Raw genomic sequence first — 25358 nt, 5'->3', positions numbered from 1 at the left:
GCAAAGATGGCGACGGCGCAGCTAACCGACGAGGAGCTTTTCTCCGAGTTAAAGCGCTTTGGGTTCAGCCCAGGCCCGGTGTCCGAGAACACGCGACCTGTTTATTTGAAAAAACTAAAGAAACTGCGCGATGAGCAGCAACAGAAAGGAACCAGGGCGGGGAAAAACCGAAACAGTGGCGGCGTCAACAACGGCACTAGTGGCGATGGCAACAGCGGCTACACAGCGGCGGGAGCTTCGGGAGTCGGAGCCAGGCCAGCTAGCGGTGACGTCACGCACCTGAGCCCTAGCAGCCGGAGCCCCGGCGGTCGACCGGGCCTGAACGAAAAGCGAGCTGGCGGAGCGGGGAAGTTCGTTTTGGGCTTTAGCTCGGACGAATCGGACGTGGAGGCCCCGCAGAAAAAACGAGGACCGAACCACAGCGGCAGGAGAGACCGAGGCTCCGCGTACCACCAACAACAACAGCAGATCAGGCCTACAACGGGAGCTGCCACCGCCGCCCGAAAGAGCCTGGGAGTCTATGTGAGTACCAGCAGCAACAATTCCTCTCCCGCCGGGCTGCTGGAGGGGAGGAGAAGCGGACCCGGTTCTCTCGGCTGGGTGGACCGGGGAAAATCGAGCCTCGAGGTCTCGCAGCCCGCGGAGGGGAAGGGTTATGACGTAGAGCCCGAAGAGGAAGAAGATTTCCAAGGGGAGACGGAGAGAGACAGTCGGTCTCTGAATGGGAACAGGGCGTCTTACTCACTGAATACCAGTAGTAAACTAGTCGGGGATTACTCGGATTCGGAAGAGGAGGAAGAAGAGGGAATCATATCTGGGCAGGACCGTCAACGAGACCGCCGCTTACAGGTACACTGCTCCAGACGGAGTCACTCCTTCAAGTCGTCTCCCCACAGAAGTGCCAGGGGGTCAGAGAGCGGCCAGGAAAAGACTGCAGCCATGGCAATCAGGCTAAATGACACGCCTGGCGCTAGTAGGAGTCGACTAGACATGATGGGAGGCCGAGGGGAGGAGGAGGATGACGAGGACGAGGGAAAGAAGCGAGGCCCCGGCGAATCGTCTCTGAGCGGGGGCTTGCTGCGACGCCATTACCCCAGGGGGACCATCTACGTGTCGGCTGTGATGGGGGAGAGCGACCGCGGCAGCCCCGGGGAAAGCAGCGGCAACAATTCCCCGTCCTCCGCCTACAACAAAAACCACGTCGACAGTGGGGATGGCGCCACTAGCAGCAGAAGCAGCAGTAGCCGATTCAGCATCGGCCTGAGACCGCGGTTCTCCAACTACAACACTCTATCCGCTACTTACCGGCCCAACCATTCGAATCATAGCGGGCACAACCATGCCTACAGCCAGTCGAGCCTCAAGCACAAACACACGGCGCCGGAGGATGAGCTGCTCCAGCAATTCAAGCGGGAGGAGGTGGGGTCGTCCACCGGTGGTTGGGGCTTCAGCGCACACTACCTGTCCATGTTCTTGCTCATGGCCGCTTGCCTGTTCTTCCTCCTGCTCGGCCTCATGTACCTCCGGATGCGGGGGTCTGGAGCCTCTGAGGTCGATGTTGTCAGTAAGTTTACAGCCCTATGAAATGGAACTTCCTAAACATAGTTAGCTAGTAGTGTTTTTTTTGTTGTCTCTCAATCCAATCCATCATTCTGTGGCTAGGTTTACTGTACAATTGTAGCATTCTAAAGCTTCAATTTGCTTCCACATTGCAGTATAATATCAATATTTAAAACGGATTGATAACCAGCCCTGGTATTTTTTTATATTAGGTGACTGACTGTCTAGATACTGCTTTAGGCATAGGACGGCCGGACTTTAGCCTTGTGCAAAGGCACTGGTCTAAGGCACTGCATCGCAGTGCTAGCTGTGCCACTAGAGATCCTGGTTCGAATCCAGGCTCTGTCGTAGCCGGCCGCGACCGGGAGACCCATGGGGCGGCGCACAATTGGCCCAGCGTCGTCCAGGGTAGGGGAGGGAATGGCCGGCAGGGATGTAGCTCAGTTGGTAGAGCATGGCGTTTGCAACGCCAGGGTTGTGGGTTCGATTCCCATGGGGGGCCAGTATGAAAAATAAAATAAAAAATAATGTATGCACTCACTAACTGTAAGTCGCTCTGGATAAGAGCGTCTGCTAAATGACTAAAATGTAAATGTAATGCAATGGACATTTGTAATATGAAAACAATCTAACAAAGGTTTTAAATTGCTACTCGCATGTTTTGAATTTGATACATTTTAATTCTGGGAGGAGACAATAAGGAGAGATGTAAACCTATACCCTCCAGAAATGATTTCCTATAGTTTACTCTACAGTACGTGATGAGTTTTTGCATTCTGCACGGAGTCACTCGTTGTCGGACATCAAAATCAGTTATTTGCCTCTTAGCAGAAAATCGCCACAAGGAACCTAAACATTTAGGCCTAAAAACAATGATTTCATAGGACTAATTAGTGTGTAACGAAGCAGGCCTAGCAGTTGTCACCCTCGGAGCCATTCACACATTTTCACGTTTACATTTTAGTCATTTAGCAGACTCTCTTATCCAGAGCGACTTACAGTTAGTGAGTGCATACCATTTTTTCACACCTTCAAAGACAGGAAGTCCTACAACATCATTCTACATAGAGGGACACGTATTTTATGGAGGGTACAGCAGAGGTATTAGCATGTCAACAAGCTACCTCCCATCCATTGGCTTCCATAGGCTGGCTAACTATCGGCCGCTTCATTTACAGTTTTAGTCATTTAGCAGACGCTCTTATCCAGAGCGACTTACATGACCAATTAGCGTTAAGTGCCTTGCTCAAGGGCACATCGACAGATTTTTTTCACCTAGTCGGCTCGGGGATTAGAACCAGCGACCTTTCGGGTTACTGGCACAACAATCTTAACCACTAAGCTAGCCCATTCAACCCCACTGTGTGTGCTTCAGGGTACGATCCCCCTCCCCCTCCCCCCAGGGTGTGCCCAGGTATGCTGTTACAAATGACACGATAGAGCCTTGCCTTAATACGGATACTGTAGTATTTACCTTGAGGTATTAACACTATAGGCCTAAGCAAATGCCTGCCTGGTCACTAGAGCTAGACTCATACTCTACCTCAGGACTGCACCTCTGAGTGCTGTCAAAGCCACAAACACATGAAATATTCAATAACCCATTCAGCTGCATTTTACAGTGCAGTTAGTTTCTCAGTTCACCTTCTCAGATTAAAAAAATAAAAATAAAAAGGGGGCCTGACTTGGTGTGGTTTGAACGGATCGGCTACGGTCATGCATATACAGTACCAGTCAAACGTTTGGACACACCTACTCATTCAAGGGTTTTTCTTTATTTTTACTATTTTCTACATTGTATAATAATAGTGAAGACATCAAAACTATGAAATAACACATGGAATCATGTAGTAACCAAAAAGTGTTAAACAAATCAAAAATATATTTGAGATTCTTCAAAGTAGCCACCCTTTGCCTTGATGACAGCTTTGCACACTCTTGGCATTCTCTCAACCAGCTTCATGAGGAATGCTTTTCCAACAGTCTTGAAGGAGCTCCCACATGCTGAGCACTTGTTGGCTGCTTTTCCTTCACTCTTTGGTCCATCTCATCCCAAACCATCTCAATTGGGTTGAGGTCGGGTGATTGTGGAGGCCAGGTCATCTGATGCAGCACTCCATCACTCTCCTTCTTGGTCAAATAGCCCTTACACCGGTGTTTTGGGTCATTGACCTGTTGGAAAACAAATGATAGTCCCACTAAGCGCAAACCAGATGGGATGGCGTATCGCTGCAGAATGCTATGGTAGCCATGCTGGTTAAGTGTGCCTTGAATTCTAATTAAATCACAGACAGTGTCACCAGCAAAGCACCCCCACCATCACACCACCTCCTCCGTGCTTCACGGTGGGAACCACACATGCAGAGATAATCCGATCACCTAGTTTGAAGAATCTCATATAAAATATATTTTGATTTGTTTAACACTTTTTTTGGTGACTACATGATTCCATATGTGTTATTTCATAGTTTTGACATCTTCACTATTATTCTACAATGTAGAAAATAGTAAAAATAAAGAAAAACATTTGAATGAGTAGGTGTGTCCAAACTTTTGACTGGTACTGTATATCCCAACCATAGGGTATTGTAGACAAATTCATGCCTACAGGTTTTCTTCATTCATTATAATTAAACCGTATACTACAGGCTCTCTGTATAGGAAGCATTTAATGTGGGGAGGAAGTGTTGAATAATGAATGGTCGCTCAAACAGTAGTAGTAGTAGTAAACGTAGTAGTGGTGGTGGTGGTGGTGGTGGTAGTAGTGTTGGTAGTGGTAGTAGTGGTCATGGCAGGCCAGAGACTGGAGCATGGCAGGCCAGGCCAGAGACTGGAGCATGGCAGACAGATGATGCGACCATCTGCCTGTCTGTTGTCCCATCTTTAGTCTCTCCTCAACCCTCACTGTGACTGTCTTCTCTAGTCTCTCTCCTCATTCCTCACTGTGACTGTCTTCTCTAGTCTCTCCTCAACCCTCACTGTCTTCTCTAGTCTCTCCTCAATCCTCACTGTGACTGTCTTCTCTAGTCTCTCCTCAACCCTCACTGTGACTGTCTTCTCTAGTCTCTCCTCAACCCTCACTGTGACTGTCTTCTCTAGTCTCTCCTCAACCCTCACTGTGACTGTCTTCTCTAGTCTCTCCTCAACCCTCACTGTGACTGTCTACTCTAGTCTCTCCTCAACCCTCACTGTGACTGTCTACTCTAGTCTCTCCTCAACCCTCACTGTGACTGTCTTCTCTAGTCTCTCCTCAACCCTCACTGTGACTGTCTTCTCTAGTCTCTCCTCAACCCTCACTGTGACTGTCTTCTCTAGTCTCTCCTCAACCCTCACTGTGACTGTCTTCTCTAGTCTCTCCTCAACCCTCACTGTGACTGTCTTCTCTAGTCTCTCCTCAACCCTCACTGTGACTGTCTTCTCTAGTCTCTCCTCAACCCTCACTGTGACTGTCTACTCTAGTCTCTCCTCAACCCTCACTGTGACTGTCTTCTCTAGTCTCTCCTCAACCCTCACTGTGACTGTCTTCTCTAGTCTCTCCTCAACCCTCACTGTAACTGTCTTCTCTAGTCTCTCCTCAACCCTCACTGACTGTCTTCTCTAGTCTCTCCTCAATCCTCACTGTGACTGTCTTCTCTAGTCTCTCCTCAACCCTCACTGTGACTGTCTACTCTAGTCTCTCCTCAATCCTCACTGTGACTGTCTTCTCTAGTCTCTCTCCTCAACCCTCACTGTAACTGTCTTCTCTAGTCTCTCCTCAATCAGACTGTCTTCTCTAGTCTCTCCTCAACCCTCACTGTAACTGTCTACTCTCTCCTCAATCCTCACTGTGACTGTCTTCTCTAGTCTCTCCTCAACCCTCACTAACTACAGTAGGTAATGAAAGACCATCTGTCTGTGATGTCTTCATTAACTGTCAGTCTTTATTCTCCCCCTAGCCCCCCTGTTTCAGACTTTCAATTAAATGGGGCGTGGTCGGATTATAATTGCTGTGTTTTTGTTCTTTCTTCAGTTAAGAACCACCCGTTTGGCAGTGAGTTTGACAAGTCTTATGTAAGTATATTTTCTTATAATTTTGGCCCTAGTCTAAGGCCAAGTTAGTGTAGTTGTCAAACAATCAGGGCCTAACATGAACATCTGTAGACCGCCCACTGCATTCTGCGCCCTTACTACGTGATGCTCCCACTACACGTCCCTTACTACGTGATGCTCCCACTACACGTCCCTTACTACGTGATGCTCCCACTACACGTCCCTTACTACGTGATGCTCCCGCTACACGTCCCTTACTACGTGATGCTCCCGCTACACGTCCCTTACTACGTGATGCTCCCGCTACACGTCCCTTACTACGTGATGCTCCCGCTACACGTCCCTTACTACGTGATGCTCCCGCTACACGTCCCTTACTACGTGATGCTCCCGCTACACGTCCCTTACTACGTGATGCTCCCGCTACACGTCCCTTACTACGTGATGCTCCCGCTACACGTCCCTTACTACGTGATGCTCCCACTACACGTCCCTTACTACGTGATGCTCCCACTACACGTCCCTTACTACGTGATGCTCCCACTACACGTCCCTTACTACGTGATGCTCCCGCTACACGTCCCTTACTACGTGATGCTCCCGCTACACGTCTCTTACTACGTGATGCTCCCGCTACACGTCCCTTACTACGTGATGCTCCCGCTACACGTCCCTTACTACGTGATGCTCCCGCTACACGTCCCTTACTACGTGATGCTCCCACTACACGTCCCTTACTACGTGATGCTCCCACTACACGTCCCTTACTACGTGATGCTCCCACTACACGTCCCTTACTACGTGATGCTCCCACTACACGTCCCTTACTACGTGATGCTCCCACTACACGTCCCTTACTACGTGATGCTCCCACTACACGTCCCTTACTACGTGATGCTCCCACTACACGTCCCTTATTACGTGATGCTCCCACTACACGTCCCTTACTACGTGCCACGCCCACTGCCATTGAGGCTGCTAGCTAGCTAGGACACCGGCACATACTGTCCTTCGCCCCTCCGCCTGCTAGCTAGCTAGGCTAGGGGACACCGGCACATACTGTCCTTCGCCCCTCCGCCTGCTAGCTAGCTAGGCTAGGGGACAGCGGTACACAGAGTCCTTCGCCCCTCCGCCTGCTAGCTAGCTAGGCTAGGGGACAGCGGTACACAGAGTCCTTCGCCCCTCCGCCTGCTAGCTAGCTAGGCTAGGGGACAGTGGTACAGAGTCCTTCGCCCCTCCGCCTGCTAGCTAGCTAGGCTAGGGGACAGCGGTACACAGAGTCCTTCGCCCCTCCGCCTGCTAGCTAGCTAGGCTAGGGGACAGTGGTACAGAGTCCTTCGCCCCTCCGCCTGCTAGCTAGCTAGGCTAGGGGACAGCGGTACAGAGTCCTTCGCCCCTCCGCCTGCTAGCTAGCTAGGCTAGGGGACAGCGGTACAGAGTCCTTCGCCCCTCCGCCTGCGGAGCACTGCTTTCCCGCAGTTATTTTAACGTTACGGCGAGGGTAATCACTACCCGGTAGGGCCACGCAAGAGTTGGGTTGGCGACACTAGCTAGCTACTTCCCTCGCCATAACGTTAACAGAACTGCAGGAAAGCAGTGCTCGGCAGGCGGGATCGAAGGACTCTGTGTGCCGCTGTCCCCTAGCCTAGCTAGCTAGCAGCCTCCCTCCTTCGGTGGGAGTTTGTTCAGCGATTGGCATCCAACGTTGGTGCGTTACCGCCACCTACTGTGCTGGAGTGTGGACCAGAGGCAGAGCTAGTAGCCTCAATGGCGGTGGGCACAGCATTTTAATAAGTGACGCGTAGTGGGCGTGGCATGTAGTAACTGCGGTCTGCGGAGAGACGTTATTGATTAGGTTTCGGCTTTGGCGGGTAAGAAGATGTCTATTTCACCAGCCACGTTGGCGGATGGTCAGGGCTCCACAGTGCAAGCGTTTTCTCTCGCGCATCTGTGAATATAAATAGTCAAGTATGATCACATTTTATAGCTTAATAAATGCTGCAGTAGCATTTTGGTCAAATTTACTTGAAATGAAAGTCTGCAAAGTGAGTCTTTGTCCTCGTGTTTCTTGGCTATTTACATTTGTTTTGTTCACCAGCCAGGTTTTTTTTTTTCTATGTTTTGAGTTCCAACTGCTAGGGAAGAGAGGACCACGCGGATGCTAGTCACTCTCTCAATCTCACAGGCACAAACATGACTCAGCAGAGGTCACCTCCCACCCTTAAAGGGGCAGGTTACATTATATTTTGGTAAAGTCACAAAATATTTCATGAAATTAAGCAATATACCACCTTATTTTGTCATACATTTAATTGTTTAATAAACATTAAAGCATGCTTTAATCTGTTTTTTTTTTGTGTGTAATTTTGGCAGAATATCTGAGTGGCTGGTAGATTTTATTGATTTCTATATCTACAGTGGCTGGTGGACCAACAAGTTAGTTTCAGGCCCTGCTAGCATTACAGCGATATTGTAACGTATAGGACTGAAAGATGGCTTGTATATATAGTAGTCTACATGAAACATTATCTCTAATACGGCCACACGTGAGCATTTACCTGAAAAACATGAATAAATAGACTTTAGCAGTACGTCATTTGTGTTGACAGATGTCTGTAATACTGCCACAGAAATATTGACTTGATCTTTTGTGGATTTCAGACCAAGACAGAGAAGGACACCATTCTGAAACTCCTACTCAAACTTCATGACCACCTGGCTAATGTTGCTGGTACGTTAAGAAAGGATCTTGCTGATTTTTGTTGTTGTTGTTGTTTTTGTTCTCAATTAAATGAGATTCTTCCATCCTCCAACCTTGGCTGTATGCTACGCTTAAATAGTTAGAATGTGTCGTTTTCAAATGAAGACCCCAGGGTGTACACAGTGTACAAAACTCTGCCCTTTCCATGACATAGACTGTCCAGGTGAATCCAGGTGGAAGCTATGATCCCTTATTGATGTCACTTGTTAAATCCACTTCAATCAGTGTAGATGAAGGGGAGGAGACGGTTTATAGAAGGCATTTTAAGCCTTGAGACATGGATTCTGTGTGTGCCATTCAGAGGGTGAATGGGCAAGACAAAATATTTAAGTGCCTTTGAACGGGGTATGGTAGTAGGTGCCAGGCGCACCGGTTTGTGCCAAGAACTGCAACGCTGCTGGGTTTTTCACACTCAACAGTTTTCCGTGTGTATCAAGAATAGTCCACCACCCAAAGGACATCCAGACAACTTGACACAACTGTGGGAAGCATTGGAGTCAACATGGGCCAGCATCCCTGTGGAACGCTTTCGACACCTTGTAGAGTCCATGCCCCGACGAATTGAGGCTGTTCTGAGGGCAAAAGGGGGGGGGTGCAACTCAATATTAGGAAGGTGTTCCTAATGTTCTGTTCACACAGTGTATGTTGTCAAATGGCACACCTTTTTTTTTTAGCTGTAATGACGACACTAACAGCTCAAGGATAGTTTGAAATCTTAACTCCGTGGATTACTGTTGAAATGAGGTGTCAGTCCGCCTGTCTGTCTAATAATAAGTGGTTTATCTGGAGCTAACGTTTAATATTGTCCCCCCATCAGGACAACATGACTGTACAGACCCGGAGCAGCAGCAGGCCAACAGGAGTCTGTCTATGGAGGATGCCTCTGACTATCTGATACAGCAGAATGAGGACTACCGTCACTGGCTACTCCTCTCTCTGGAGTGGATCATACGGTCAGGAGAGGATGTTGGCATACGGTAAATAAGGGAAGAGCGTCTAGGGTCGTGGTCATTAGGGCATGCAGTTTTAAAAACGCTTTGCAACAGAAAACCAAACTGGGCATTTCATATTGGACCAGGTAGTCCAGGGTGTCTCTCCCTGTTTGTCTGTGTTCTTCTGTTTGGTGCCTAATGAACAGGACCCTGTTATCGCCCACTGTGATGTATTCTCATACTAATGGCACCTCTCCCTCTCCTTCCTCTCCTCTCTCTCCCTCCTTCCTCTCCTCTCTCTCCCTCCTCCCCTCTCCTCTCTCTCCCTCCTCCCCTCTCCTCTCTCTCCCTCCTCCCCTCTCATCTCTCTCCCTCCTCCCCTCTCCTCTCTCTCCCTCCTCCCCTCTCCCTCCTCCTCTCCCTTCTCCCCTCTCCCTCCTCCCCTCCCCTCTCTCTTCCTCCCTCCCCTCTCCCTCCCCTCTCCCTCCCCTCTCCCTCCTCTCCTCCCTCCCCTCTCCCTCCTCCCCTCTCCCTCCGCTCTCCCTCCTCCCCTCTCCCTCCTCCCCTCTCCTCTCTCTCCTCTCTCTCCCTCCTCCCCTCCTCTCTCTCTCTCCCTCCCTCCTCCCCTCCCCTCTCTCTCCCTCTCCCTCCCTCCTCCCCTCCTCTCTCTCCCTCTCTCTCTCTCTCTCTCCTCTTCTCTGCCAGGCTGATCGGGGATAACCCAGAGGAGACGGTAGCGGAGGTGAGTGAGGTGACTCGTCTGGAATCGACCCACCCCAAAATGTCCTTCTCCTGCCGCTTCAGAAGAGCCTTCTTTACAGTCATCCACAGGCTGCTGCTCATCCTAACAGGTTAGAAATCTCTCTCTGTCTCTCTGTCTCTCTCTCTCTCTCTCTATATAGTGATTGGTCTGGTCTGGGGTGTATTCTACTACATGAAGTATCTAACCTGCTCTCTCTCTCTCTCTAGTGATTGGTCTGGTCTGGGGTGTATTCTACTACATGAAGTATCTAACCTGCTCTCTCTCTCTCTCTCTAGTGATTGGTCTGGTGTGGGGTGTAATCTACTACATGAAGTACCGTTGGAGGAGAGAGGAGGAGGAGACCAGGCAGATGTATGACATGGTGGAGAGAATCATCGATGTTCTGAAGAGCCACAACGCGGCGTGTCAGGAGAACAATGACCTCCAGCCCTACCTACCCATCCCTCACGTCAGAGACTCCCTGGTCCAACCCCAGGACAGGTCAGTACTAACCCCCTACCTACCCATCCCTCACGTCAGAGACTCCCTGGTCCAACCCCAGGACAGGTCAGTACTAACCCCCTACCGACCCATCCCTCACGTCAGAGACTCCCTGGTCCAACCCCAGGACAGGTCAGTACTAACCCCCTACCGACCCATCCCTCACGTCAGAGACTCCCTGGTCCAACCCCAGGACAGGTCAGTACTAACCCCCTACCGACCCATCCCTCACGTCAGAGACTCCCTGGTCCAACCCCAGGACAGGTCAGTACTAACCCCCTACCGACCCATCCCTCACGTCAGAGACTCCCTGGTCCAACCCCAGGACAGGTCAGTACTAACCCCCTACCGACCCATCCCTCACGTCAGAGACTCCCTGGTCCAACCCCAGGACAGGTCAGTACTAACCCCCTACCGACCCATCCCTCACGTCAGAGACTTCCTGGTCCAATCCCAGGACAGGTCAGTACTAACCCCCTACCGACCCATCCCTCACGTCAGAGACTTCCTGGTCCAACCCCAGTACAGGTCAGTACCAGTACTAGGGGCCCTATAAAATCTGCGTTGTGGACGGAATCATGGAATCCAGACATTAAAACAGAGTTCAACAATATTCAAAAAATCTATTGAATTTAGTAGGGAATCAACTAAATGTATTGAACTTATTAGAAAATGCATTACATTTGCCCAAGTTTATCATAAGACATGAACAAAATGCATCAGTGAGTACGTTTACATGCACACTAATAATTCGATATTAAACTGATTATGGCAGTGATGTAAACACCTGCTAATCGTAAGATCAAAACGTATCCACATGTATCCTATCTGTCCGGGTAAGCATACACCAAGTTAAAACACCTGGTTTTCTGAGCAATCTTTCAAATGATTAGGAAATGTAACCGGCTTAATCAGCGTTCCAGCAGTGTGTTTGATCTACGCATGTGGCAGCACCGGGCAGCGCCAGCCTCCCTCTTATGGCATGTGGCAGCACCGGGCAGCGCCAGCCTCCCTCTTATGTGCGAGTGTAGTGAGTTAGGAAAAACTGAAAGTATGCATCTTAGAAATAGTTTTCACGTACAAACTTTGTGTCCGAACTCAAATAGCCTTCTCCAAAAAAAAAAACACGTGGTAGAACGATGATTCTGATTGGTTTCTGTATTTATTTAAGTCCCATCAGGAAGCCTGATTTCAGATGTGTCCATGGAAACAGGATTATTAGGGAAATCGTTCTTCTTGCAAAGCATGTCAACGTTTTAAAACTATGATATTAACCAGACTATGCACAATAATCGTATTGTGCGCATGTAACCGTACTGTGATTCGTATTTTCAGGCAACGGCACAGGAATGCCCCTGTCTGTCCTGTCTGTCTTGTCTGTCCTGCCTGCCTGCCTTCCTTCCTTCCTTGTCGGTCTGTCTTGTCGGTCTGCCTGTCTCTTGTCTGCCTGTCTCTGGTCTGTCTTGTCTGTCTGTCTGTCTGTCTCTGGTCTGTCTTGTCTGTCTACCACTTTGTGTTGGCGATTGACGCTAATATATTGACAAGCTCTCTTCTGGTAGATGGAAAAGTTCCCCAAAATCTTCTCAATTAAATGTTGACTACAAAGTAGACTATGCCTACCTGGCAGAATGATATCCTGATTATTTGCGTCAATCCAGTGGCCATTTTGTTTGGCAAACTTTGCAATCACATGAGCGCTACAGAAACATTGAAACGTCGCTAACCAAACGATGGTCTCTGGCTGCTTCACAGTTTAATTAAAAGGGGAACTACACCAAAATATATAAACATTTATTAGATTTTTCCCAGACCTCAAAAGTGGACTCCTGATGTGGTTTAAGCGTTGTTGTGGGCTTAGAATATCCAATTTAGTAGTTTTCCTATTAAAAAAAAGTTTGATTTTGAGAGCAAAAACTGGGAAGAAACGGAAACCTGGAAAAACTAAAAGGAGGAAATTGAAGTTTTTTGGGGGGGAAACTAATGGAACCAGGCAAAAATGTTACAGATTTTATAGGGTCCTACAGTACAGAACCACCCTCAACTTCCAACGAAACTATCATCACACTCCACTGTTTGTGTAACCACTTAGCTATCGACAAAAATGGACATGGCTTCTTGAAGTCCATGAGATCCGTACAGTTAACTTCCTATACTAGTTTGTGTTTAGGGCAGATTCAGTGGTTTAGCCCCTGAGGAGCAATGTCAGTTTCAGGGAACAAATCCCATCTTGTTCAGTTTAACTGTGTTTTCCTACCATGTCAGAGAGACAAGCTAGTGATGATAACTGTTAGTTTATATTCTACCAGAGAGACAAGCTAGTGATGATAACTGTTAGTTTATATTCTACCAGAGAGACAAGCTAGTGATGATAACTGTTAGTTTCTATTCTACCAGAGAGACAAGCTAGTGATTAATAACTGTTAGTTTCTATTCTACCAGAGAGACAAGCTAGTGATTAATAACTGTTAGTTTATATTATAACATTCAGAGAGACAAGCTAGTGATTAATAACTGTTAGTTTATATTATAACATTCAGAGAGACAAGCTAGTGATGATAACTGTTAGTTTCTATTCTACCAGAGAGACAAGCTAGTGATTAATAACTGTTAGTTTCTATTCTACCATTCAGAGAGACAAGCTAGTGATGATAACTGTTAGTTTATATTCTACCATTCAGAGAGACAAGCTAGTGATTAATAACTGTTAGTTTCTATTCTACCAGAGAGACAAGCTAGTGATTAATAACTGTTAGTTTATATTCTACCAGAGAGACAAGCTAGTGATTAATAACTGTTAGTTTCTATTCTACCAGAGAGACAAGCTAGTGATTAATAACTGTTAGTTTATATTCTACCATTCAGAGAGACAAGCTAGTGATGATAACTTTTAGTTTCTATTCTACCAGAGAGACAAGCTAGTGATTAATAACTGTTAGTTTCTATTCTACCATTCAGAGAGACAAGCTAGTGATTAATAACTGTTAGTTTCTATTCTACCAGAGAGACAAGCTAGTGATGATAACTGTTAGTTTCTATTCTACCAGAGAGACAAGCTAGTGATTAATAACTGTTAGTTTCTATTCTACCAGAGAGACAAGCTAGTGATGATAACTGTTAGTTTCTATTCTACCAGAGAGACAAGCTAGTGATTAATAACTGTTAGTTTCTATTCTACCATTCAGAGAGACAAGCTAGTGATTAATAACTGTTAGTTTCTATTCTACCAGAGAGACAAGCTAGTGATTAATAACTGTTAGTTTCTATTCTAACATTCAGAGAGACAAGCTAGTGATTAATAACTGTTAGTTTCTATTCTACCAGAGAGACAAGCTAGTGATTAATAACTGTTAGTTTCTATTCTACCAGAGAGACAAGCTAGTGATTAATAACTGTTAGTTTCTATTCTACCAGAGAGACAAGCTAGTGATTAATAACTGTTAGTTTATATTCTACCATTCAGAGAGACAAGCTAGTGATTAATAACTGTTAGTTTCTATTCTACCAGAGAGACAAGCTAGTGATTAATAACTGTTAGTTTCTATTCTACCATTCAGAGAGACAAGCTAGTGATTAATAACTGTTAGTTTCTATTCTACCAGAGAGACAAGCTAGTGATTAATAACTGTTAGTTTATATTCTACCAGAGAGACAAGCTAGTGATGATAACTGTTAGTTTCTATTCTACCAGAGAGACAAGCTAGTGATTAATAACTGTTAGTTTCTATTCTACCATTCAGAGAGACAAGCTAGTGATTAATAACTGTTAGTTTCTATTCTACCAGAGAGACAAGCTAGTGATGATAACTGTTAGTTTCTATTCTACCAGAGAGACAAGCTAGTGATTAATAACTGTTAGTTTCTATTCTAACATTCAGAGAGACAAGCTAGTGATTAATAACTGTTAGTTTCTATTCTACCATTCAGAGAGACAAGCTAGTGATTAATAACTGTTAGTTTCTATTCTACCAGAGAGACAAGCTAGTGATTAATAACTGTTAGTTTCTATTCTAACATTCAGAGAGACAAGCTAGTGATTATAACTGTTAGTTTATATTATAACATTCAGAGAGACAAGCTAGTGATTAATAACTGTTAGTTTATATTCTAACATTCAGAGAGACAAGCTAGTGATTAATAACTGTTAGTTTATATTCTAACATCCAGAGAGACAAGCTAGTGATGATAACTGTTAGTTTCTATTCTAACATCCAGAGAGACAAGCTAGTGATTAATAACTGTTAGTTTCTATTCTACCAGAGAGACAAGCTAGTGATTAATAACTGTTAGTTTCTATTCTAACATTCAGAGAGACAAGCTAGTGATTAATAACTGTTAGTTTCTATTCTACCAGAGAGACAAGCTAGTGATTAATAACTGTTAGTTTCTATTCTACCAGAGAGACAAGCTAGTGATTAATAACTGTTAGTTTCTATTCTACCAGAGAGACAAGCTAGTGATTAATAACTGTTAGTTTATATTCTACCATTCAGAGAGACAAGCTAGTGATTAATAACTGTTAGTTTCTATTCTACCAGAGAGACAAGCTAGTGATTAATAACTGTTAGTTTCTATTCTACCATTCAGAGAGACAAGCTAGTGATTAATAACTGTTAGTTTCTATTCTACCAGAGAGACAAGCTAGTGATGATAACTGTTAGTTTCTATTCTACCAGAGAGACAAGCTAGTGATTAATAACTGTTAGTTTATATTCTACCAGAGAGACAAGCTAGTGATTAATAACTGTTAGTTTATATTCTACCAGAGAGACAAGCTAGTGATTAATAACTGTTAGTTTCTATTCTACCAGAGAGACAAGCTAGTGATGATAACTGTTAGTTTCTATTCTACCAGAGAGACAAGCTAGTGATTAATAACTGTTAGTTTCTATTCTACCATTCAGAGAGACAAGCTAGTGATTAATAACTGTTAGTTTCTATTCTACCAGAGAGACAAGCTAGTGATGATAACTGTTAGTTTCTATTCTACCAGAGAGACAAGCTAGTGATTAATAACTGTTAGTTTCTATTCTAACATTCAGAGAGACAAGCTAGTGATTAATAACTGTTAGTTTCTATTCTACCATTCAGAGAGACAAGCTAGTGATTAATAACTGTTAGTTTCTATTCTACCAGAGAGACAAGCTAGTGATTAATAACTGTTAGTTTCTATTCTAACATTCAGAGAGACAAGCTAGTGATTATAACTGTTAGTTTATATTATAACATTCAGAGAGACAAGCTAGTGATTAATAACTGTTAGTTTATATTCTAACATTCAGAGAGACAAGCTAGTGATTAATAACTGTTAGTTTATATTCTAACATCCAGAGAGACAAGCTAGTGATGATAACTGTTAGTTTCTATTCTACCAGAGAGACAAGCTAGTGATTAATAACTGTTAGTTTATATTCTACCAGAGAGACAAGCTAGTGATTAATAACTGTTAGTTTATATTCTACCAGAGAGACAAGCTAGTGATGATAACTGTTAGTTTCTATTCTACCATCCCAGAAAGAAGCTGAAGAAGGTTTGGGACCGGGCCGTGACCTTCCTCTCAGCCAACGATAGCCGTATCAGGACGGAGTCTCAGCGGATTGGTGGAGCTGACTTCCTGGTGTGGAGGTGGCTCCAGCCGTCTCTGAGCTGCGACCAGATCTCACTCATCCCCTCCAAAGTCTGGCAGGGCAAAGGTAACTAACCTGGCACCCTGTTCCCTGTGAAGGGCACTCCTTTTGACCGGAGCCCTGCCATTTGGGACGCAGACCTAGTCCCTTAACTGTGAAGGAGTTGGGTTATGGTTTCCCAAGAGCAGCGTGTACCTTGGCTTTTATGTGCAGCATGTAGGTTGTAGATGGAGTTTTGGTCAATGTAAAGTGTACTGTATTAAGTAGACCAATGCATTGGAATCTAACGAAGAACATGTACAGTATATGTAAAAACAAAGGTATGTGGACACCCCGTTCAAATGAGTGGATTCGGCTATTTCAGCCACACCCGTTGCTGACGGGTGTATAAAATCGAGCACACAGCCGTGCAATCTCCATAGACAAACATTGGCAGTAGAATGGCCCGTACTGAAGAGCTCAGTGACTTTCAACGTGGCACCATCATAGGATGCCACCTTTCCAACAAGTCAGTTTGTGAAATTTCTGCCCTGCTAGAGCTGCCCCGGTCAACTGTAAGTGCTGTTATTGTGAAGTGGAAACGTCTAGGAGCAACAACGGCTCAGCCGCGAAGTGGTATGCCACACAAGCTCACAGAACGGGGCCGCCGAGTGCTGAAGCTCGTAGCGCGTAAAAATCGTCTTTACTCATTTGCAACACTCACTACCGAGTTCCAAACTGCCTCTGGAAGCAACGTCACCACAAGAACTGTTCGTCAGGAGCTTCATGAAATGGGTTTCCATGGCCGAGCCATTGGACTTTGGAGCAGTGGGAACGCCTTCTCTGGAGTGATGAATCACGCTTCACCATCTGGCAGTCCGACGGACAAATCTGGGTTTGGCGGATGCCAGGACAACGCTACCTGCCCCAATGCATGGTGCCAACTGTAAAGTTTGGTGGAGGAGGAATAATGGTCTGGGGCTGTTTTCATGGTTCGGGCTAGGCTCCTTAGTTCCAGTGAAGGGAAATCTTAATGCTACAGCATACAATGACATTCTAGATGATTCATTGCATCCAACTTTGTGGCAACAGTTTGGGGAAGGCCCTTCCTGTTTCAGCATGACAATGCCCCCGGGCACAAAGTGAAGTCCATACAGAAATGGTTTGTCGAGATCGGTGTGGAAGAATTTGACTGGCCTGCACAGAGCCCTGACCTCAACCCCATCGAACACCTTTGGGATGAATTGGAACGCAGACTGCGAGCAAGCGCCTAATCGCCCAACATCAGTGCCCGACCTCACTAATGCTCTTGTGGCTGAATGGAAGCAAGTCCCCACAGCAATGTTCCAACATCTAGTGGAAAGCCTTCCCAGAAGAGTGGAGGCTGTTATAGCAGCAAAGGGGGGACCAACTCCATATAAAAAATATCCATGATTTTGGAATTAGATGTTCGATGAGCAGGTGTCCACATACTTTTGGTCAATAGTCTATGTCAGAAAATAGAAAAGGTTGCTTCCCTCCTGTTATACTGTATGTCTAACGTCTCTTTCCTGTCCATCTAACGTTTCTCTTTCCTGTCTGTCTCTCTCCATCTAACGTCTCTGTCCTGTCTCTCTGTCCATCTAACGTCTCTTTCCTGTCTCTCTCTCTGTCCATCTAACGTCTCTGTCTCTTTCCTGTCCATCTAACGTCTCTTTCCTGTCTCTGTCTCTCTCCATCTAACGTCTCTTTCCTGTCTCTGTCTCTCTCCATCTAACGTCTCTTTCCTGTCTCTGTCTCTCTCCATCTAACGTCTCTTTCCTGTCTCTGTCTCTCTCCATCTAACGTCTCTTTCCTGTCTCTCTCCATCTAACGTCTCTTTCCTGTCTCTCTCCATCTAACGTCTCTTTCCTGTCTCTCTCCATCTAACGTCTCTTTCCTGTCTCTCTCCATCTAACGTCTCTTTCCTGTCTCTCTCCATCTAACGTCTCTTTCCTGTCTCTCTCCATCTAACGTCTCTTTCCTGTCTCTCTCCATCTAACGTCTCTTTCCTGTCTCTCTCCATCTAACGTCTCTTTCCTGTCTCTCTCCATCTAACGTCTCTTTCCTGTCTCTCTCCATCTAACGTCTCTTTCCTGTCTCTCTCCATCTAACGTCTCTTTCCTGTCTCTCTCCATCTAACGTCTCTTTCCTGTCTCTCTCCATCTAACGTCTCTTTCCTGTCTCTCTCCATCTAACGTCTCTTTTCTGTCTCTGTCTCTCTCCATCTAACGTCTCTTTTCTGTCTCTGTCTCTCTCCATCTAACGTCTCTTTCCTGTCTCTGTCTCTCTCCATCTAACGTCTCTTTTCTGTCTCTGTATCTCTCCATCTAACGTCTCTTTTCTGTCTCTCTCCATCTAACGTCTCTGTCCTGTCTCTCTCTCTGTCCATCTAACGTCTCTGTCCTGTCTCTGTCTCTGTCTCTCTCCATCTAACGTCTCTTTCCTGTCTGTCTCTCTCCATCTAACGTCTCTTTCCTGTCTCTGTCTCTCTCCATCTAACGTCTCTTTCCTGTCTCTCTCTCTGTCCATCTAACGTCTCTGTCCTGTCTCTGTCTCTCTCCATCTAACGTCTCTTTCCTGTTTCTCTCTGTCCATCTAACGTCTCTGTCCTGTCTCTCTCTGTCTCTCTCCATCTAACGTCTCTTTCCTGTCTGTCTCTCTCCATCTAACGTCTCTTTCCTGTCTCTGTCTCTCTCCATCTAACGTCTCTTTTCTGTCTCTCTCCATCTAACGTCTCTTTCCTGTCTGTCTCTCTCCATCTAACGTCTCTTTCCTGTCTGTCTCTCCATCTAACGTCTCTTTCCTGTCTCTCTCTCTCCATCTCTTTCCTGTCTCTGTCTCTCCATCTAACGTCTCTTTCCTGTCTCTCTCCATCTAACGTCTCTTTCCTGTCGCTGTCTCTCTCCATCTAACGTCTCTTTCCTGTCTCTGTCTCTCCATGTAACGTCTCTTTCCTGTCTGTCTCTCTCCATCTAACGTCTCTTTCCTGTCTCTGTCTCTCTCCATCTAACGTCTCTTTTCTGTCTCTGTCTCTCTCCATCTAACGTCTCTTTTCTGTCTCTCTCCATCTAACGCCTCTTTCCTGTCTGTCTCTCCATCTAACGTCTCTTTCCTGTCTGTCTCTCCATCTAACGTCTCTTTCCTGTCTCTGTCTCTCTCCATCTAACGTCTCTTTCCTGTCTGTCTCTCTCCATCTAACGTCTCTTTCCTGTCTCTGTCTCTCCATCTAACGTCTCTTTCCTGTCTCTGTCTCTCTCCATCTCTTTCCTGTCTCTGTCTCTCTCCGTCTCTTTCCTGTCTCTGTCTCTCTCCATCTAACGTCTCTTTCCTGTCTCTGTCTCTCTCCATCTAACGTCTCTTTCCTGTCTCTGTCTCTCTCCATCTAACGTCTCTTTCCTGTCTCTGTCTCTCTCCATCTAACGTCTCTTTCCTGTCTCTCTCCATGTAACGTCTCTTTCCTGTCTCTCTCTCCATCTAACGTCTCTGTCTCTCTCCATCTAACGTCTCTGTCCTGTCTCTCTCTCTGTCCATCTAACGTCTCTTTCCTGTCTCTGTCTCTCTCCATCTAACGTCTCTTTCCTGTCTCTCTCCATCTAACGTCTCTTTCCTGTCTCTCTCTCTCCATCTAACGTCTCTGTCTCTCTCCATCTAACGTCTCTTTTCTGTCTCTCTCCATCTAACGTCTCTTTCCTGTCTCTCTCCATCTAACGTCTCTTTCCTGTCCCTCTCCATCTAACGTCTCTTTCCTGTCTCTCTCCATCTAACGTCTCTTTCCTGTCTCTCTCCATCTAACGTCTCTTTCCTGTCTCTCTCCATCTAACGTCTCTTTCCTGTCTGTCTCTATCCATCTAACGTCTCTTTCCTGTCTCTGTCTCTCTCCATCTAACGTCTCTTTCCTGTCTGTCTCTCTCCATCTAACGTCTCTTTCCTGTCTCTGTCTCTGTCCATCTAACGTCTATTTCCGTCTGTATTTCCTCTCTTCTCAGCATTCCCTCTGGACAGGAGAAACTCCCCTCCCAACAGTTTAACACCGTGTCTCAAGATCAGAAACATGTTTGATCCAGTCATGTGAGTACCGGAGGTTATTACTAAGCAAATGTCTTCAGCGTAAATCTTTTAGGGTTGTGTTGGGGGGTGAGCGTGGTACTCATCAGCGGACTAAAACGTCCTCTTTGCATGTCAGTGTCAGCAGCTACATACATACATACATACATACATACATACATACATACATACATAATGACTAAGCCAACATCATCGCCCTCAACTCTTAGATAAATTGCATCAAGTGGTTTCACTGGGGGCTAGAGCCGTCTGTCTACATGTGACCTAGTCCAACCATGGAACACCTATTCCAGTGGAATGACACCTGTGTGTACCCCATGTAGTGACCTGTCCTACCTGTGTGTTCTTGACTTACCAGGTTAGAGGTGGGTTAGGACTCCTAGCTGACGTCTAACCCCTGTGTGTGTGTGTGTGTGTGTGTGTGTGTGTGTGTGTGTGTGTGTGTAACAGGGAGGTTGGTGAAAACTGGCACCTGGCCATCCACGAGGCCATCTTGGAGAAGTGTTGTGACAACGACGGTATCGTCCACATCGCTGTCGACAAGAACTCCAGAGAGGTGAGTGTCACAGCTGTTTTTTTATAGCACGCAATGGCTGTTTTCCAAATGGGGGAAAACTGGTCAAAGTGTAGTGCACTATATAGGGAATAGGCTCCCATTTGGGACGTACACAATGTCTCGGTTCTTATTCCCCAGATTTCTAGTGGTTTTGGACTGACTCTATACACTTGATATTCACTGACCAGATGTGACCAACAGCCATATGGTTGTTATATAGTCACTGACCAGATGTGACCAACAGCCATATATGGTTGTTATATATTCACTGACCAGATGTGACCAACAGCCATATGGTTGTTATATATTCACTGACCAGATGTGACCAACAGCCATATGGTTGTTATATATTCACTGACCAGATGTGACCAACAGCCATATATGGTTGTTATATATTCACTGACCAGATGTGACCAACAGCCATATGATTGTTATATATTCACTGACCAGATGTGCCCAACAGCCATATGGTTGTTATATATTCACTGACCAGATGTGACCAACAGCCATATGGTTGTTATATATTCACTGACCAGATGTGACCAACAGCCATATGATTGTTATATATTCACTGACCAGATGTGACGAAACAGCCATATGGTTGTTATATATTCACTGACCAGATGTGACCAACAGCCATATGGTTGTTATGTATTCACTGACCAGATGTGACCAACAGCCATATGATTGTTATATATTCACTGACCAGATGTGACCAACAGCCATATGGTTGTTATATATTCACTGACCAGATGTGACCAACAGCCATATGGTTGTTATATATTCACTGACCAGATGTGACCAACAGCCATATGGTTGTTATATATTCACTGACCAGATGTGACCAACAGCCATATATGGTTGTTATATATTCACTGACCAGATGTGACCAACAGCCATATGATTGTTATATATTCACTGACCAGATGTGCCCAACAGCCATATGGTTGTTATATATTCACTGACCAGATGTGACCAACAGCCATATGGTTGTTATATATTCACTGACCAGATGTGACCAACAGCCATATGGTTGTTATATATTCACTGACCAGATGTGACCAACAGCCATATGGTTGTTATATATTCACTGACCAGATGTGACCAACAGCCATATGGTTGTTATATATTCACTGACCAGATGTGACCAACAGCCATATGGTTGTTATATATTCACTGACCAGATGTGACCAACAGCCATATGGTTGTTATATAGTCACTGACCAGATGTGACCAACAGCCATATGGTTGTTATATATTGCAGTGTGTGAGTCTCTACAGGCAGAGTGATGTGGCTGTGTTACAACCTGTGATAGAAGAGCTTGTTAAACTCTCTCTCTCCCCTCTTTCTCTCTCTCTCCCCTCTCTCTCTCTCTCTCCCCCCTCTTTCTCTCTCTCTCCTCTCTCTCTCTCCCCTCTTTCTCGCTCTCTCTCCCCTCTTTCTCTCTCTCTCTCCCCTCTCTCTCTCTCCTCTTCTCCTCTTCTCTCTCTCTCTCTCTCTCTCCCCCCCTCCCCCCTCTTCTCTCTCCCCTCTTCTCTCCCCCTCTCCCCTCTTCTCTCCCCCCTCTCCCCCCTCTCCCCCCTCTCCCCCCTCTCCCCTCTTCTCTCCCCCTCCCCCTCTTCCCCCTCTCCCCCCTCTCCCCCTCTCCCCCCTCTCTCCCCTCTCCCCCCTCCCCCCTTTTCTCTCCCCAGGGCTGTGTCTATGTGAAGTGTCTGTCATCAGAGCACTCAGGGAAAGCCTTCAAGGCGCTACACGGCTCCTGGTTCGATGGTAAATCCATTTTAAATGACAAGGCTTTAGCATCAACACACTTGTCTTGGTTTGGGCTTCATTGTCCTTCCATCCTTTAATGGACCTTGTTGTTCCCTGCTGAGGTCCTGGTGCTCAACATTTATCTAACCAATTTCAACAATCCCGTGTTTGCAAACTATGAGCCAATAGCATTTGTACTACTAGTCATGTGGTGTTTTGGTAATTGATACTGGATAAAGTAGGAAGGATTTAAGAGATTTAGTCACATGGTTGGTCTTCATTGTCTCCCTCCCTACCTCCCGTCTCTCCCTCCCTCCCGTCTCTCCTCTCCCTACCTCCCGTCTCTCCTCCCCTCCCGTCTCTCCTCCCCTCCCGTCTCTCCTCCCCTCCCGTCTCTCCTCCCCTCCCTCCCTCCCGTTTCCCCTCCCCTCCCGTCTCTCCTCCCCTCCCTCCCGTTTCCCCTCCCCTCCCGTCTCTCCTCCCCTCCCTCCCGTTTCCCCTCCCCTCCCCTCTCTCCCTCCCCCGTCTCTCCCTCCCTCCCGTCTCTCCTCCCCTCCCGTCTCTCCTCCCCTCCCGTCTCCCCTCCCCTCCCGTCTCTCTCTCCCTCCCTCCCGTCTCTCCTCCCCTCCCGTCTCTCTCTCCCTCCCTCCCGTTTCCCCTCCCCTCCCGTCTCTCTCTCCCTCCCTCCCGTCTCTCCTCCCCTCCCCTCTCCTCCCCTCCCGTTTCCCCTCCCCTCCCGTCTCTCCCCCCCTCCCTCCCGTCTCTCCCTCCCTCCCCTCCCGTCTCTCCCCCCCTCCCTCCCGTCTCTCCCTCCCGTTTCCCCTCCCCTCCCGTCTCTCTCTCCCTCCCTCCCGTCTCTCCTCTCCTCCCCTCCCGTCTCTCTCTCCCTCCCTCCCTCCCCCCTCCCAGGGAAGCTGGTGACGGTGAAGTACCTGCGTCTGGACCGCTACCACCAGCGGTTTCCCCAGGCCCAGGGCTGTACCACCTCCCTGAAGCCCTCTGGTACTCACATGAACACCATGTCCAGGCTACGTCACCACACCAGCCCTGATACCAGCACTAACGCTAACTCTCTAGGCTTCTCCTGAGGGGGGGGGGCAGATTACCCCAGCCTCCTCTCTCCCTCAACCCCACAGCTACCAACGCTACCAACCCAACCAGCTCCTTCTTACCACAGTGTAACGGTCTCACCTCAACACAAGCCCCCCTTCCTTCAGTCTCCCCTTAGCCAGCCTCCACTGGAGGTGATGGTGGCTTGGTCTGTCAACTCACAGGGCTGGGTGAACCGTCTGTCCAACTCACAGGGCTGGGTGAACCGTCTGTCCAACTCACAGGGCTGGGTGAACCGTCTGTCCAACTCACAGGGCTGGGTGAACCGTCTGTCCAACTCACAGGGCTGGGTGAACCGTCTGTCCAACTCACAGGGCTGGGTGAACCGTCTGTCCAACTCACAGGGCTGGGTGAACCGTCTGTCCAACTCACAGGGCTTTGTTTTCTCTTTAAGGGGACTGACTGTCTGTCTGTCTGACTGTTGGTTGTCCACAACCTGTCTGGACCACAGGAGTGGTTGGGAGGATTTAGACTGACTGACAGACCTGTGGTGTTTTTATTGTAAAGAACAATCAGTGTTGAAAACAAAAGCGGTGAGCTAAACTTTGGAAGACCGCTTGAACAACCAATGGGCTGGGAGATTGGAGACTAGGGGGCGTGGTCTGAGCTCTCCATGAGAAAGGTGGAGATGTGTGATTCGCTGGTGCCGTCGACACTATTTAAAATTTTTTGTGTCTTTTTGTATTACAAACTTTTATGGATTTAACAAGGAAACAAACTTCCATTTCGTTCTAATGGCATATTTAAAGAGAGAAATGAGAGAGAAACAATCCCTTCTTTCTCTCGTCTCCCCTCCTTCCCACCATCCCCCTCTTTTAATGACTGGCCCCATGATTTCTCAAGGAGTTGAGTTGGGCTATACATTGAAATTGCTGCATGTGCTGGTTAAAGTATGCCTCTTATTTAAGCTTTTGAATTTATAACATAATGTGGATGTTTATTTCCTGGAGGACGTAATCCCCTTTTTTCTTTTGGTGTTTTAGTGGAGCGGCGGGGGGAAAGGCTGGGTGCTAGCTGGAAGCTGTAGATACATGTTGAATGGTTGGTTGGTGGCGGTGGCGTCCTTTTTTTGAGTTGTCTGTATTAATAAAGCAAAACCATAAGCTCATTTTTCCGGCCTACCGCTCCCAATTTCTCTTTTAACGTGCTGACTGCATCAGATTCTGTATCAGAGGTGGAAGCGTTTTTGTGAGGGTTGGGGAGGATAACATCCATGGGTAACTTGTTTGCGAGACTGTGATTTTTGGCTGGTGGTGTTAGTGCACTCTGGGCCTACATCTTAGAGAGAGAGACTCCCTCCCTGTGGCGCTCAGAGAAGAGGGAGCAATAACGTGGGCGGTCAGTCAGTCGTCCATTTTTTTTTGGCTTCTTTGCTTTTCTGTCTTTTTTTAAAATTCCGTATTGGTGGCCATTTTTTAAGTATCTTTCCTCCCTCAAGCTCCTGAAGCACTTCTCCAGTCAGTCAGAATATATTCCAATGGATTCCAATGTTATATTGTTTTGTGTTACTGTTTTCATGAATAACAACTGTTTTTGATTTCTAATTGATTTATGGTTCATGCTCTTTAATTGTTCCATCCACATAGACTTCTGCTGGAACATGGGATGTATGCATACCTAGGCTTCCTGCAACCCAAATGGCACTCCTTTTCCATTTTAGAGTGCACTACTTTTTGACCAGAGCCCCACTATATATAGGGAATAAATAGGGTGGCCATTTGGGAG

The 25358-nt window shown here is 46.7% G+C and overlaps 1 protein-coding gene across 1 annotated transcript; it reads left to right on the top strand.

The window, feature by feature from the left end:
* Window positions 1-24743, top strand: LOC311126735 (inner nuclear membrane protein Man1-like). Its single transcript, XM_084200725.1, has 11 exons — window positions 1-1564; window positions 5570-5610; window positions 8251-8320; window positions 9168-9327; window positions 9988-10133; window positions 10321-10525; window positions 16037-16215; window positions 20136-20217; window positions 20665-20770; window positions 22463-22541; window positions 23433-24743. Exons 1-11 carry the CDS (start codon window positions 7-9, stop codon window positions 23609-23611), a joined length of 2805 nt encoding a protein of 934 aa, XP_084056851.1. The 5' UTR covers window positions 1-6; the 3' UTR covers window positions 23612-24743.
* The last annotated feature ends 615 nt before the right edge of the window (window positions 24744-25358 follow it).

This window comes from Coregonus lavaretus (genome assembly GCF_964263955.1).
Source record: "Coregonus lavaretus genome assembly, contig: HAP1_SCAFFOLD_3781, whole genome shotgun sequence".
NCBI lineage: Eukaryota > Metazoa > Chordata > Actinopteri > Salmoniformes > Salmonidae > Coregonus > Coregonus lavaretus.
The sequence above is the reverse complement of the archived record's forward strand: the minus strand, read 5'-3'. Positions and strand labels throughout refer to the sequence as shown.